The sequence below is a fragment of the Cheilinus undulatus genome, linkage group 4 (assembly GCF_018320785.1).
Source record: "Cheilinus undulatus linkage group 4, ASM1832078v1, whole genome shotgun sequence".
Classification (NCBI taxonomy): Eukaryota; Metazoa; Chordata; class Actinopteri; order Labriformes; family Labridae; genus Cheilinus; species Cheilinus undulatus.
In genome coordinates this window covers 28876162-28893249 of record NC_054868.1, presented here as the reverse complement: position 1 = coordinate 28893249, position 17088 = coordinate 28876162, and the positions used below count along the sequence as shown (strand labels likewise).

The window sequence follows — 17088 nt, the reverse complement described above, 5'->3', positions numbered from 1 at the left end:
TCTGGTCTGCTCTGGGAAAACAGCGTTTCCAGACACAAATCAGTGCCTTCCCAGTCAGAACATGTGGATTCAGGGGTAAACGACCTGTCTCTCCACAATTCCCCTTCGAATCCCATACGGGGAGATCTGAACTGAGGAACAGGTGAGTCAGGAGAGAGGGGCCTGAGTTCACTGTGAGACGCCACTGACTCGGGAGACTCTGCTCTTAGCTCGCTCATATAGTCGTCCATGGCGGACTGAGTGCACTCATTTTCTGAAGACGCTGGCAGAGGCCAAAGAGGTCTCAACTCATAGGATGTGACGCCCAACCAAGCATCTGCACGCTTTTCCTGTGCAATGCCCGCACGACATCTGCATAACTAAGAGGTCTTGCAGCTGGCAGCGCCGTGGATGCAGTCACAGTGACGCTTGCTTGGCTAGCCTGCACCTGGCAGGTATAGGAATCTGGCGAATCTGCCCTGTACTCCTCAAACAGTCCCTCCAGGCAATATTGAGAATACTCATCATCTGACAGTGCTGAACCAGGTGATGCTGGTCTAGCGTCACAGTACCGCAAGTAGTAGTTACAATGCTGACCCTTCAGCTGGCCAAAGGCCATGTCAGGAGAAAAGGAGCCCTGCTCGACTGACGCTATGGAATCTGGCGAGGATGCTCTGAAGTCTGCCAACCAGTCCTGCAGGAGTGAAAAGTCAAAATCGGAAGACACCGATTCCGGGGACAAGGCCCTGCCACTAAACAGCTTATCCAGTTCAAAGTCGGAGAAGACCGACTGCTGGGACTCTGGTCTGCTCTGGGAAAACAGCGTTTCCAGACACAAATCAGTGCCTTCCCAGTCAGAACATGTGGACTCAGGGGTAAACAACCTGTCTCTCCACAATTCCCCTTCGAATCCCATACGGGAGATCTGAACTGAGGAACAGGTGAGTCAGGAGAGAGGGCCTGAGTTCACTGTGAGACGCCACTGACTCGGGAGACTCTGCTCTTAGCTCGCTCATATAGTCGTCCATGGCGGACTGAGTGCACTCATTTTCTGAAGACGCTGGCAGAGGCCAAAGAGGCCTCAACTCATAGGATGTGACGCCCAACCAAGCATCTGCACGCTTTTCCTGTGCAATGCCCCGCACGACATCTGCATAACTAAGAGGTCTTGCAGCTGGCAGCACCGTGGATGCAGTCACAGTGACGCTTGCTTGGCTAGCCTGCACCTGGCAGGTATAGGAATCTGGCGAATCTGCCCTGTACTCCTCAAACAGTCCCTCCAGGCAATATTGAGAATACTCATCATCTGACAGTGCTGAACCAGGTGATGCTGGTCACAGTACCGCAAGTAGTAGTTACAATGCTGACCCTTCAGCTGGCCAAAGGCCATGTCAGGAGAAAAGGAGCCCTGCTCGACTGACGCTATGGAATCTGGCGAGGATGCTCTGAAGTCTGCCAACCAGTCCTGCAGGAGTGAAAAGTCAAAATCGGAAGACACCGATTCCGGGGACAAGGCCCTGCCACTAAACAGCTTATCCAGTTCAAAGTCGGAGAAGACCGACTGCTGGGACTCTGGTCTGCTCTGGGAAAACAGCGTTTCCAGACACAAATCAGTGCCTTCCCAGTCAGAACATGTGGATTCAGGGGTAAACGACCTGTCTCTCCACAATTCCCCTTCGAATCCCATACGGGGAGATCTGAACTGAGGAACAGGTGAGTCAGGAGAGGGGCCTGAGTTCACTGTGAGACGCCACTGACTCGGGAGACTCTGCTCTTAGCTCGCTCATATAGTCGTCCATGGCGGACTGAGTGCACTCATTTTCTGAAGACGCTGGCAGAGGCCAAAGAGGTCTCAACTCATAGGATGTGACGCCCAACCAAGCGTCTGCACGCTTTTCCTGTGCAATGCCCCGCACGACATCTGCATAACTAAGAGGTCTTGCAGCTGGCAGCGCCGTGGATGCAGTCACAGTGACGCTTGCTTGGCTAGCCTGCACCTGGCAGGTATAGGAATCTGGCGAATCTGCCCTGTACTCCTCAAACAGTCCCTCCAGGCAATATTGAGAATACTCGTCATCTGACAGTGCTGAACCAGGTGATGCTGGTCTAGCGTCACAGTACCGCAAGTAGTAGTTACAATGCTGACCCTTCAGCTGGCCAAAGGCCATGTCAGGAGAAAAGGAGCCCTGCTCGACTGACGCTACGGAATCTGGCGAGGATGCTCTGAAGTCTGCCAACCAGTCCTGCAGGAGTGAAAAGTCAAAATCGGAAGACACCGATTCCGGGGACAAGGCCCTGCCACTAAACAGCTTATCCAGTTCAAAGTCGGAGAACTCAAGTGGGCATTCTGTTCTCAATGTTGGTTCAGTTTTTTGAAATATTACATATTTAAATTCTGAGTCTTTTGTGTTTGATAATGATGGACTAATTTTGGCCTCTGAGTTAGCCACCATATCAAAATGTAAATTATATTTTGGCCTTTCTACAAAGTTAAAGACAATCGGCTGGGTTGTTTCAAGGTGTTCATCAATTGTTTCAACTACATCATTCTTCATTTTACAGTTTCTATTTGACTCGTTTAGTCTCTTAGGTGGTAAATGATCATACGACTGGGTTTGTATAGGGGTGTTCATAGATATGTTATCTAACATAGAAAACCAGTCATTCATATAAGACCAACATATTTTATTATCTGTTTTGGTTAATTCAGTTGACACTGTGTTTTTCTTTAATATGCTTTGTGTTGCACTTAATCTGCTTGATTTTACAAAGGGGTTACTTGTACAGTCTGTGTGAGTCAAACCCTTTGCAGCTAAAGGAGTTGTAAACATAGGTGTCTCTTCTTTGAATTTTTCATGACATGCAAATGAATGTGATGGAGCAGTGAAATTTTCATCCCACCACTTTTGAAGTGGTGGAGCCCTCATCATGTGTGATGCTGAATCATCAGACACATAAACATTTGGTCCCTTAGAAACAGTGTGATCAGAATCAGAATCTTCAACCTTTTGCATCATATGGCTACTTTCACCCACTTTTTCATCAACTACTGTAGCGTGAGAAGTTGATGTCAGTGTTAAGGATGATGGGCGTTCCCCTGAATACAACAAGTAATAATCACAATGTTGATTGATTAGCTGGGCGCGAGATGGTTCTGAGAGCAGGAGTTCAAGAAATGAGAAACTGCACTGTGATTCAGGTGATGATGGTCGAGAGCCCTCCTCTGAAAATCCATCACAAGATGCAGCTGAGTCAGGTAAAGGTATACTTGTGTCTCTTTTATCTAATGCTGGAGGGAGAAAGGTTTTTAACACTCCCTTTTTCTGTGTGCCCTCAAATGTAAATGGACAATACATAGGTACTTGACAGTCAGAGTACAGTTGCCCATTATGGTTCGATGACTCAATAGACTTGGTAGAAGGGGATTCTTGTTTGCATTCATATTTATGTGGTTGATTTTGGTGTAATTTATTTTCTGTGAAGCTAAATGTTAATTCTTGTGGACTACACTGATCAGATGAGAGTTTAAGGCAGTCTTCAAATGTACAAGATCTGTTTTGAAATACCCTCCTTTCCCCCAGTGGAGAGTCTGGGGACAATGCCCTGTAGTCACTGATTGACATAACAGAATCTGGGGATGACATTCTCGATATAGAGTCATCTAATACCCATGTTTCAGAAGGAAAGAAATCTATTTCACTTGCAGGTGAAAGTGACAAACACTGTTTCTCAGATGTTGATGAATCAGGGGCGAAGGGGAAGTACTGTGATTGTGGTGCAAAATGGGTGGACGCCAGAAACCGGCCATGGGAGGTATTCTTCGGCACATTATTGCAGAGCACATCTGACATGACAACAACATGATCATTGTCATGCCTATCAGGAAAGGTAATACAGGACTTATCAGTTAAGTCACAAGCCATATGAGCCAAATTGGCATTTGAGACTTCAATTTCCAGTGTTTTCATCATGCTGTACTTTTCTGGAGGACTACTGGGTTCAACTGATTTTACATCATCAATATCCTCAAAAAAGGGTATATTATCAAGATATTCCCCACTACATGCTGCTCGTTTTGTGTTGTCTTCCTTGATTGCTTTGAAAACTTTGAAGCTCACTTCCAAATCATGAGCCTGTGGGACCCTGTCCAGACTGTGTGGCTCTTTGAAGAACTGGCTTTTGATCTCAGCTGTATGCTTCTGAGGGAGCTTGCTTGTATGAGCAACAGTGTCATCTTCAGTAATGGCCAGTCCTGCTTGTTGTTCCTCTGCTGGCAGGGCTAACAGACTAGAACCAGTGGCTCCCCTGTCAGTGGCTTTATCTGCATCTGTATTGCAAAGCTGAGTCGTATCTCTAAACTCATTGCAAAGCTCATTAAAGTCAGATTCAGCTTGGTGCGACTCTGATAGACTCAGACCAAAGTCTAGTATAGATATTGAAGATGGCAACTTCCACCTGTCAGATGATATCCTTTGCTCATTCATGAAACCACTCTGCTCCAATGGCAAAGTTCGGCTGTAGTCCTCTTTGAACTGGCAATGAATGCCACCTTCAGAAGGTCTGACAAATTTAAGGCTGCTGCAATCTTGTTGGTCTTTCACTTTGGGGTCAAAAGGCTGAGTAGCATGGCTCTTCAAGACTTCTTCTTCCAGAGAGGTAAATGTACTTACTTGCTCATCTGAGTTGTCATAGCTTGTAGGTTCTTGTGTAATAATGTCCTCTGAGGTCCACAGGTTGGGGTTCAATTCACTGTGAAACAGAAAAGTTAGGGTGACTTAGCATGAGGTGATGCATTAAAGCCTTAATCTACATAAGTATGTATGTTTTTTTTTTTTTTTAATCAGGATATAACACTGGTCAGTTTCACAGAATCAACATGCTACAAAATAGTGATTTTCAAACAAGCTTCCCCTTTCAAATTTTAAGTAGTGTTTTTGGGGTGTGTTAAGGCTGTCTGCTTTGGCTTAGAAAATTATGTAAGACTGGAGACTTGAATTTCAATTATTGAATATTTAAGAATTATAAAAAAAAAAACAGAATTTACTGTGGGATCTCAAGCTCCTCCAAAAGGTCACCATGCATGCTTTCTGAGTGGATTTGCCCGACAGGCTCTGCCCAGGAAGGAATATCAAGTAGAGAAGCAACTGATAGGTCCTCTTCAGAAACAGCTGGGGGCGGTCTGCGATCTGATTCCACCCTCCGAATGATTCTGGGACTGTCTGTATCATCTTGTACTGAAGAAAGGGCAACTGACACTATGAAGTAAGTAAACAGAAAAAAATAGTGTTAGAGACTTCAAACAGACTGCTGAACTGATGGCTTAGAGGTCTTATTACCTTCACTGTGATCCAGTGTCTTCTCTATTTCTGCATAAGTTCTAGATGTTTGCTCTTGGACTGATTTGTTCATCTGGGTTTCAATTAGATGGACAATGTCCATGCGGTTTATCTTGGTAAGTCTTTTAATAAGACAATCCTCTGTGGAAGAAGGGAAAACTGTCATTAGACTGATAAAGCAAAAAGTGCATTTCTACACTAGAAATGTAAAATTACGTCATCAACAATAACCTTACATAGTACCTATAAGTATTCATCCCCTTTGATGTTTTACCCCTTAATTGATTTTATAAATAAATGATGGTCTATATAATTTGGCATTTTTGGCAAAAAAAAAAAAAAAAAAAAAAAAAAAAAAAATTCTTTAATGCCATAGTGAAAAACAGATTTCTACAAAGTAGTATCAATTAAACTTAAAAATGTAATGTTAAATAAGTTACTGCATAAATATTCAACCCCTTCAATTCAGTATTTACTATATGCACTTTTGGCTGCAATCACAGCACTGAGTCTGTGTGGATAGGTCCCAATCAGGCTTGCACATCCGGATACTGCAATTTTTCTCTGTTCTTCTTTGCAAAACTGATCAAGCTCTGTCTATCTGTCTGCTCAGGGATCGGTGTGAACAGCCCTTTTCAAGTCCAGCCACAAATTCTCTATTGGATTGAGGTCTGGGCTTTGACTTGGTCACTTTAAAACAGTTGTTCTCAAATAGGGGTATGTGTACCCCTGGGGTGTGTGAAGGCATTCCAGGGGGTACGTGAGATTTTAAAATATATGTAGACTATTTTAAAAGTAGTGTCCATACAAAATACTTTAAAATAACAAAAATATTTCAACAAAACACAAGTGTAATACAAGTGTTAAGGGTGCCACAAATAAATGGCACAAAAATGCGAATAATTTGGGGGCGAATATTGTCTCGCCTTTCTATGCACATCAGGAGCAACACAATTTTGCGAATAAATTATGCACATTCTAAAAAAAAAATTTGCTCTGCGAAAGTCTGCGGTGTGTTTTCTCTGTCCTCTGATAAACAGTGATGTATGTGAGAGTGGAAGATAAAAGGAGGTTTTTCCCTTTCTCTCCTCCAGTCCATGAGTAACGGCACTTTTATACACAGCCAGGAAGTCAGTGCTGTTTCGGTTCACTGTTACATTCACTCGGCTGGCTGCCAAGAAGCATCTCCACAGCATGATGCTGCCACCAATGTGCTTCACAGTAGGGATGGTGTGTTGTGGGTGATTTGCAGCGTTTAGTGTCCACCAAACATAGCAACTTCTAATACTTTTAATAGGCACTCTAGGTCTGAAAATTAAAAACCCTATGATAAGTTAGGGCTGTTGTATAATGCAAATGTCAACTGAAATCTAAAAAAAAAAGTGTACCTGTGGCATGTTTGCCTTCCCGCTCAACCCAGCGTTGAAGTAAAGCGTGGCTTTGCTCTTGGAGGGAGTTGGGATTTTCTGTTCGCACCAATTGGATATCATTCTCACTGAATTCCAGTTCTTTCGCTAGTTCTAGGGTGACAGATAAAGAACAAAGGTATGAAAACCCAAAAGCTTTAAACTGTATTGCCAAATCATGGATACTCTACAATGTATAAAACATTATCAGCCCTTGATTTTTTTTTCAGCTCAAGTCAATTGTAGTTAAAACACACAAAATACACAGATTTTTAGATTAAAAATGAAAAAATATTGCCTAATTTAACAACTTACCAGTCCAGCTGAAGCCAAGTAGATCTGCAACGATTGCTAATGTCTCCTCTTTTCTGTCAGCATCATCCTGCCAATCCACTAAAAGAATGCCGTCAGAGCCAAAGATTACATCTCCATATCACCATTAACAGTTCAAGGTGTATAGGTATCTGTATTCTGTATCTGAAAATGAAAGCTTTCGTGTGCTAATGGAACCAGTCAAGTAAAATATCTATTCTAGATATGGATGCAAATATAATTTTCTGAGGGCTCTATGTTATAGGCTGTAATACTCTAAATGTGTAGCTGTGATGCTGGAATGGATGAAAACATGAAGGTTTGTGTCATGACTTTGACTTTTTGGGCACATTTACCAATTTACCGTATTGAAGTGTGTAAATCTTAGATGTAACATTTATTTGCTGATTAAGCAATTTACATGCAACTATTAGTAAAGGCAGCATCATAAATTGTCAAGCTTCAACTTTTTTTTACACTATCTTGGCCATTCAATCTTGAGATTGCATATGAACAAACAGATGGAAAGGTCACTTACCAACATGCAAAACAACACAACCCACACACACAAACACCCACACATAATGAAGACAATACAAAAAAACATGATGCACAATTGGAGAAGAAATGAATTGCATCCCATGAAAACAAAACAAAGTGGCTTATGGTACTATTATTTTCTTAGAAGTTGAAAGGAGTCTTGCTGAAAAGAAGAAAGAGGAGATAGGAAACAAAAGCCCATGTAAGTCTGGCCATACCTGACGTACACTGTGGAGACTGATCATCGTTGATTCTCTCCATCTGGGTTTCCACTGTGTCATCCCAGGCATGCCTGTATTCAAAAACATCCTTTGTACCGGAGGATGGTTGCCCACTAGGCAATGGTTTGTCATCGGAATCTGATCTATAAGAAGCTGGAATGTCATATGTGAAGATAACAGAATCTGGACTTTTGTGACTAGCACTGCTTGCATCGTCTGTATCCAGAGAGGGTCTAATAGTCGTTTCTGATGCACTGGAAAGTTGCGTTTCTTGACCCTTTGGAGAGGAGGTGGTCTTCTGAGTGAGAGCTTGTTGTTGTGTCATAATAGTAAGTTTTGTAGGGGACAGTATGGTGGATTGAATACTGTCAGAATAACTCCTGCTGCCTTTCTTAGATGGTTTACTTGTATCACTAAGTACCTCAGATCTAGTCCTCCGACCCAAAGTTGAACTTTTCCTTGAGCTCTGTGAGCTTATGGTAGCTGTGTCTTCAATTGTTCTGCCATGTTTGATTACTGAAGATGGGGGCGAATCCTGGTGATGTGCTTGGATGTCAGCCTGGGTAGCTGGAAAAGACATGTCTATGACAGAGCACTGGTCTTCTTCATCTTCCTCTTCATCATCATCTAGGGAGGAGTCTGAAGAATCATGGTCTTGTTCTGGATACCGTGAGTGGGCATCTGTGGATATGTCAGATTGAAGATCAGCTATGGTAGAGTCCAAATAGCCTAAGCCAAGGCTTTCAAGGCCTCCTACTTTACTTTGACTAGTGGTTAGTTTCTCAAGTGCACAGGAGGAACCAAGTTGAACCTCTGTGGAGCTTCCGAGATCAGCTTTCAAGAGAGACTTTTCACTGTCTGAAAGTTCACCAGAGGGTTTGGTAAAAGTCCTGGGTTTAGGAGTAGGGATTTGATTGTTGCAATCCTGCATTTGAGATGACTGCGTTTGCTCTTTGGGGGTAATATCTACCATTGGAGCATTATTCTCAAAAGTTGAAGACTTTGCCTTGCTCTCCCCAGACTTGTCTGCAACAGCTTCATCAACCAGGTGTTCCCCTATGTGGAAAAATGCATATTCTTCTCCTTCATCAAAGCTTCTTCTTGTCATATCAATAGCTCCCCCTCTGGTCATTTCAAATAGTTTCCCCTCCTGAAACTGAAATGGATCAGGGGTTCTCTCATTACCTGGTGTTCCAACCGGAGTTTTAGCTGGATTTGTCCTGTCTTCTGCAGGAGAAACATACATCTGTTGCTCATACTCGACATCTGCATGACAGAGAAAATTCTTCTCAGTCTCGTACCCTGTCATGACATATTCTGTGGAATGGCTGACTTTAACAGCATCTCTATCCTCAATTGTTTCACTTTCTTTTTCTGTTAAAGTTGAAACAGAGTCAGCACTCTCTGTGCATGGTCCCTGCTCTTGAGTTTTAGTGGAACACAGTGAATCATCAGCTAATTCTGCCTTTTCCTTAATGATCAAAGTAATTTCAGGTGTAATTTCTGGCAAAGTCTGTATAACTGGGCCAAAATGTAGCTTATCATCACTGTGATCATCTATCTCTGATAGAACAGTGCCATCTCTCTTTATTCTAGCTTCCTGCTCCATCTCCTCAAATGTTTTTATCTTGGCTGCCATTTTGAACATCTCCTCTTCTGGGGTGAACTGTTTATCCTCTATGTCATAATTTTCTTCCTCATCATGCTCACTTTCATCCCTGTAAATACTTTCGTCATAAGCTAAACATGCTTTTAGTTGGGAGGCATAATCCTCATAGACAGCTACCTTGGCTGGCATCTTAAGTTCTCCATCCTTTGTTTGAGTGGGACTCCCCTCCAAAGAGTCTGGACATGGGGATTCTCTGATAGGACTTGGCTCAATTGAATCAGGAGATGTCCTAGAAGATTTATCCTCCATGACAGGACTTGCCTCTAGCGAGTCTTGTTGACATGGCTCCTTTGCTGGGTCAGCAAAAATCAGATTTTCAAAATCACTTGGTCGCTGTGGTACATCAGAACTACTTGGCAGTTTCAAGAACTTGTGTGCATCAAAGTCTGAATAACTCGCATCTACACTGTCACCAATGTAATTGCTTTTACCATCAGTCAGTGGCACATTTGAATATGTGATCTTCACCGTCCCTGTAGTAGAGTCAGAAAAAAGGGATCCTCCACTTTGTGAAGTTTCATTCTCATGCTCTTCAGGCTCATGCTCCTCAGATGAAGAATGGTCAGGACCTTCATCCTCTTGGGACCATGTTTGCCATCTACACTTCAAATCTTCCCTTGTTGTATCATCCACATTTTCCAAATCTGTTTGCTGCATGGAAGATATCTTATCTTCAGGGGAGGTTAGAGTTTCTCTTTTTCTGTCTTTTGACAGGACAACTTCTTTGTAGGTCTCGTGGACTACTTCATTATCTGAATACTTTTGTATAACCATTGGCTTTTCTTTTAAGTATTGATCTAAGTCCCCACTTAGTAGTGTCAACATACCGGTGATATCCTTCTCAGGTCTAGACTGTTGTTGAGTATTTCTCTCAGTGAAAACTTCTTGAGAGGGTGTCTCCAGAGCTTCTAAAGTTTCTGTGACTACAGCTGTCTCACTGTGCTCATTTGCTTCTATGTCTATCTTATCCTTTTCCTTGAGATGTTGATTTAAGTCACAACTGAGGAGTGACACCATGCCTGTCATATTTGTCTCAGGAGTAGATTGTGGGAGGTCTGTCTTCTTTTTGACAGAAACTTCTTGGAAGGCTGTTTCCGATACAGAACTTGGCACCTCACTGAGCTGTTTATGTGTCTCATCCTCCTCATCAGGTTTCGTTGCCATTTGTGTTGTTTGCTCCTCACTAGAGGATTTTCTGATTTTAGTTACAGTAACTTCTTTAAATTCCTCCTTGATGACATCCTCTTGTGGAGGTCTACTTTTCACTGGCCTGTCCTTGGGGTACTGGTCCAAATCACTGCTAAGCAATGACAGCATGCCTGATGCATCTTTTACTTTTGTTGACAACTGATAAGAATCCTTTCTTTCTACACACTCTTCTTTCATTGGAAGTTCTTCTGTCAGGATTTCTTTTCTTTCTCTTGCTCTATTGAATATATGTTCTGCCTCTTGACTTCCCCATGTACTTGAATGTTCTATGAATGGTCCAGGTTCAGTTTCTTGTGCTGTACCATCCACAAGCACTTCTTTTCTGTCATCAGTGACAGATGCGGGAATGTCTTTACCCGGGTCCTTAATTCGGATAATTTGCTCAAACTGTTCCTCAACAATGCTCTCCTCTGGTGACTGTCTTGTCACAGGTCTGGCTTGTAGATAATCATCCAAGTCCTTGCTCAAAAAGGACATCATACCTGACATGTCTTTTGCTTTGGAAGCCTGGCTAAGTGTTTTACTCCCAATGTAAACTTCTTGGAATTGTGGCTCTTTGACTTTGCCGTCAATTACTTCAGTAAAAGTTGATGGTATTATGCATTTTTCATCTCTGATGTTAGAGACATTTTGTGTTTCATTGGTTATTTGAGGAGCAGTTGTGAGTCCCTCATCATTCTCACTCTCTCCTGAACTGGAATGATAGATCTTATTGTCAAAGCCAGTGTCTGGTTCCTTAATTTGGATAATTTGCTCAAACTGTTCCTCAACAATGCTCTCCTCTAATGACTGTCTTGTCACAGGCCTGGCTTGTAGATAATCATCCAAGTCCTTGCTCAAAATGGACGTCATACCTGACATATCTTTTGCTTTGGAAGCCTGGCTAGGTGTTTTACTCCCAATGTAAACTTCTTGGAATTGTGGCTCTTTGACTTTGCCGTCAATTTCTTCAGTAAAAGTTGATGGTATTATGCCTTTTTCATCTCTGATGTTAGAGACATTTTGTGTTTCATTGGTTATTTGAGGAGCAGTTGTGAGTCCCTCATCATTCTCACTCTCTCCTGAACTGGAATGATAGATCTTATTGTCAAAGCCAGTGTCTGGTTCCTTAATTTGGATAATTTGCTCAAACTGTTCCTCAACAATGCTCTCCTCTAATGACTGTCTTGTCACAGGCCTAGCTTGTAGATAATCATCCAAGTCCTTGTTTAAAAAGGACGTCATACCTGACATGTCTTTTGCTTTAGTAGCCTGGCTAGGTGTTTTACTCCCAATGTAAACTTCTTGGAATTGTGGCTCTTTGACTTTGCCATCAATTACTTCAATAAAAGTTGAAGGTATTATGTCTTTTTCATCTCTGATGTTAGAGACAATTTGTGTTTCACTGGTTATTTGAGGAGCAGTGGCGAGTCCTTCATCGTACTCGCTCTCTCCTGAGCTGGAATGATAGATTCTAGAGTCAAAGCCAGCATTTGATAATTCTGCCAAACCTTCATGCTTCGGACTCTCAGGACTTAGATCATAATGCTTCACTTCATTTTTAGAAGAGGAAACATCTTCTGTTGCGTGACTTCTCGTACTGGGAGTAGGGATGGTGATTAGATTTATATTGGAATCATCAGCCATAGTCTCCTCCTTATAGCTAATATCTGCAGCTTCTACTGTCTGCTTGAAAAGCTGGTACTCAGGACTTTCTTCCAGTTCAGCTTTTATGTCAGCACTGAAATCCTCAGAAGGTCTGCGATCAGGACTGATCTGTAGGTCGTCTGCTAGACTCATACCCATGCTTACGACTGGATCTTCTAATTGCATCTGTCCAACGCTCTTTCCTGTCAAATCTGGCTTCTTTTTTTGAGAGTTAACCCCTTCTGCCTCTTTTTCTTCCTCATATAAATAAGAAGAATCTGAAATGTTGACTTCACTTTTTGGTTGAGAAATTGTGAGATTCTGTTTTATGGTTTCTGACTGTGATATTTTCATGAGACTGTGATCAGTCATTTCCATCTCTTTAAGCTGTACTGATTCAGATGTGTTGTCTCTGATCAAGTTTACTTTTCCATCCTCTGAGTCTGTTTTGTCATAGATGGTTGTATCACTCTGTTGCTCTGAAATTGTGAGACTCTGGGTTTGGGTTGATGATTCTGGCTCCTGTGAAGGGCCTTGATCTGCTCTCTTTAGGTCACTGGGTGGTTCAGAGGCCACTGCTGCAATACAAAAAGAAGAGACAGTATCCATGAAGCCCCCTCCTTTTTTTGTTGGTGGACTTCGTTCAGTCTGGAATGTTTTCCTCAGCTCCTTGACAGACACGGTCTCTTTCTCTGGGTCCACCTTTGGCTGGCCAGTGCTTCCACCTTCACGCTGAATTGTGTCAACAAATGTCACTGTATTTTCAACATTACAACCATCAGAAATGATTTTAGCTGGTTCATTCTTTTTGTCTGTTTTGTCATATATGTTGACTTTACGCTGTTGATGTACAACTGTAATGTTTTGAGTTTCTGATTGTATTTTAGGCTCATCAAGGAAACTTGATGCAGTCTGTTTTACTTTATTTGAATCATCTGAGGTCGATATCAGTACTGAGGATGTGACGCATGAATCCAACACTTTATGTTCGGAAAGTCCTGCTTTGGTTATTGAGGGCTCATGCACAGTCTGGAACGTTTTCATCAGTTCCTTTACAGACTTTTTCTCACTTTCTGACAACTCTGGTGCCTCTTCATGTAGAGTTTCGCTTATATCATCACACTGAATTGTTTCTGCAAATGTCACCTTCTTTCCCGTATTGGCAGTCTCAGAAATCAAAGGTAATTCCTCAGAGCTATCTCTGGTTAGGCCCACTGGTTGATTATCCAGCTGGGTTTTGTCCAAAGTCCTGGCATCTCTGTTTTCATTAAAAATTATGATCTTCTGAGTTTGTGATTTCAGCTCAGGCCTTGTAATCTGTTCAGTCATTCTTGTACCATCAGGACTTCCTGTTTCCGATTTCTCTGATGAAATACAAGGAGCTCCAGTTTTGTGTTCATAAAGCCCAGCTTTGTCTTTCAAAGGGTCTTGTCCGGACTGGAATGCTTTCATCAGCTCCTTCACGGACATTGTCTCTTCCTCTGATGACTTTGACTCTGTTTTCTGTGTGCCCCCATCACAGTATTGAACTACATCAACAAATGTTACTCTCTTTTCGACATCAGGACTATCAGAAATGATAAATGATTCCTTAGAGTCGTCTCTGACCATGCTTTCATGCTGATTCGCTGAGTTTGTTCTGTCACAGACTTGCTCAGACTTGCCCTGTTGATGAATGAGTTCCTTATGAGTTTGGGATTCTGGCTCCTGTGCAGTATTTTGTTCCTCTTTCTGTTTCTTGCCAGATTCTTCTGATTCAGAAACACCAGACGAAACAACTGCTTTGTGCTCAAAAAGCCCTGCCTTACTTTTGGAAGGGTCTTCTCCTGTCTGGAATGCTTTCATAAGCTCCTTCACAGACATAGTCTCCTCCAATCTTTCCGTCTGAGACCTTGGAGATTTAGGAGACTTGGGAACTCTGGGAAGTTCTGGCATTTCTTCGTCTTTCTTTTTTGCAGGGATAGTTGATTTTCCCTGTGATATGCGTTCCTGGCTGCTGCCTTTGACCTGCTCCTCTTCAACTTTGTTCTGTAAAGCCTTAACTTTGTCCTTTATAGATCCTATTGGTGTCTCAACAACTCTGGGAGAAGCAGGAGAATCCATAACTGCTGTGGGTGCAAGGGTCCCCTCGTTGAGAATAACATCTCCATCTAGAGACTCCTCTGAGCTCATTCTTTCCAGCTCCCCTTCAGAGCTGCTACATCCAGACCGCTCTCTTTCTCTGAGCTTTTTTCTAATTGGTTTCTTGATATCTGGGGGACGCCGTTTGCCATCACGCTTCACAACAACCTGTTCAACTCTATCTTCTACAAGATCCTCCTCAGACTCATATTTAACCACAGGTCTCTCCTCCAAGTACTGGTCCATGTCCATGCTGAGGTGTGAGACCATGCCCGTCATGTCTCTGGTATGTGTTTCAGATCTACTTGAAGCCTTACCCTCAATACAAACTGCTGTAAAGACTGGTTCCTCAAGAGGAGGATATGCCATATAGACTGCCTTTTTAGCATTACCTCTTAATTTTTCTCTACTATCATTTATGTCGTCTTTTTCAATCTCTTTGACCCTTTCCACTCTGTTGAATTGATCCAAAATGACAAAAGTCTCCAAGCCTCTAGGTCCAGTTCTCTCTTCATGTAATAAATGCTCCATTTGCTCTGAAGTCAGACTTGACATTTTAACATCTGACATGTCTGAGAGAAGGTCAGGGCTTGCAAGAGTCGCTGGGTCAAGAGGTTGGTTAGTTCTTAAGGAGAATGTCTCGGTTGATTCAGATTCATCATCTTCATTATAAAAAGGTTTCATAACCAAAAAGGGTAGAGAACAAATGGGACAAATGAAGCAGGGAAGAGAGACATCAGAAAAATGTGATCAAGACAAGGCCATCAAAAAATCCATCTTCACTTTACAGAATAAGAAAGAGAATAAGGGAGGAGGATAAGAAGTCTTGAAAGACGGCCAAAAAGAAGATGAAAAAGTGATCCGGAAGAGTTTGGCAGGGATTTCAGAAGCAGCAGCGTAAGCAAAGCCAGAAAGAGGAACAAAACAGATAGTATATGGTCCAGAATAATGTTAATCCAAACCTGCTTGACAACATAAGGAAAACGTTGGCACCAAACATACAAATGCAACGCAACAAAACAGAGAAATCTATGAAACAAAGGACAGGCTGGAATGATAACAGATAAATGAAATTTCTCAAGATTGTTGCTCACAAGAAAATTCCTGTCTGCCCACAAAACAAAGAATCAAAATATTAAAGCAAAATAAACTTTCAAAGAAATAAAAAGGTTTATAAGGAGGTTTTTTTTTGTAAAACAGGTTTGAGTTAAATAATTCAAATCTTAATTGATCAAGGAACAGAGGGTATGTATGTGATGTCACATGAGTGCGAGTCTGCAGTTCCAGCCACTGGGTGGCAGAAAGAATGAGCTAGGTAGGGGGGTAAGCAATGATGACAATATTGTCATCATTTTTAACAACTAAATCTTTTTTATGTTTACTGTGGTCAGTATAGATCACTAACTGATTAAATATGCTAATGTCTTGAGTCATAATGGTACGTTAATATAGCTGGGCGATTACAGAAGATATAACAAGCATTCAGTTAGTGATGAATATAAGCTAAATCCAACTCCTTTCTCCTTCCTCTGACCTTATAGGAAAATGAAGACTTTCTGTTCAGACGATCAGACGGACAGTAATATAATATCGAATGTGGCAAGCCATCTAATGGATTGTTTCAAGCTGTACTTATAACACTGCGATATCTGATTGACATTGCAGATTTATTGGGAAAAGACAAAGTACAGCCCATCAGTATTCATCACAAATTAAATTAGTAGCCTTTGGAAATTAATCTGATTTCTGTCTGGTTAAATACTGAAGTCTTTTCCAAAAATGCTTCATGAATTGAATGTATCCAATGTTTTAACAGTTTAAATGACACAATGTTAAGAGTTAAGATCCGTGTCATGTGAATTTGTCACATTTAAAACTAGAAAAGCACTCAGAGAGTGCAGACCTTTGCCATTAGCCCTACCTCCCAATAGTGAAGAATCCTTTAAAAACATTCCTGATCTGGATCACTCCAAAATCTAATTCGCTGATTACTCCCTCCCCGGTGGGGTGGAGACACAGAGAGGCAAAGCATTGGCTTTGCTACGTGTGAAAGTCATGGCAGAGGGAGAATATTCCTCTATTCCTCCCAGCATTGTGAGTATTCTCGCTACAAGTTGCTGTCTTTCTCTCTGTTACGCTCCGACTTGTCTCCTCGACCGGGTGTGCATCTGTCAAACTCTATGAACTCCAAAACTTTGGGTACATTACTCATGTCCGCCATCTCCTGGTGTAAAGTGGTAACAGCGCAGCCCTATCTCCTAATAGTACAGAATCCTTTAAAAAATTCCTGGATCCAGACGGTGATCCAGATCACTCCCAAAATCTAATCAGTTTTCCTTATGCCATTTCTGACATTTCCCTAAAATTTCATGAAAACCTGTCCATGAATTTTTGAGTTATGTTGCCAACCATCAAACAAACAAACAAAAGAATAAACAAACACACGCGATGACATAACCTCCTTGGCGGAAGTAATAAAATAAAGGTTTAACCGAGGTTAATTTGGATCTTGATTAAGTAAAACAGCCAGAGTAGGTTGATCTCACTTTGAAATAGGATCCACCCACAAGGAGAGAGCAATCTTTATACAGATTAGCTAAAGTAAAAAGAAGTAAATGAATCACTGATAAGTGGAAACAACTCATCTAAAGCTTTGTATTTACAAAACT

General features: G+C 41.9%; 1 protein-coding gene across 1 annotated transcript in view; it reads right to left on the bottom strand.

Annotated features, from left to right (window-relative positions):
* Nucleotides 1-17088, bottom strand: part of ank2a (ankyrin 2a, neuronal) — a 113394-nt gene that overhangs the window by 29079 nt on the left and 67227 nt on the right. The window contains exons 40-44 of the mRNA XM_041784086.1: nucleotides 7037-7114; nucleotides 6704-6835; nucleotides 5316-5456; nucleotides 5024-5234; nucleotides 4650-4728 (exon numbers count right to left, since the gene is read on the bottom strand). Of these exons, the coding sequence (XP_041640020.1) occupies nucleotides 4650-4728; nucleotides 5024-5234; nucleotides 5316-5456; nucleotides 6704-6835; nucleotides 7037-7114 (641 nt within the window). The remainder of the gene's footprint in view (nucleotides 1-4649; nucleotides 4729-5023; nucleotides 5235-5315; nucleotides 5457-6703; nucleotides 6836-7036; nucleotides 7115-17088) is intronic.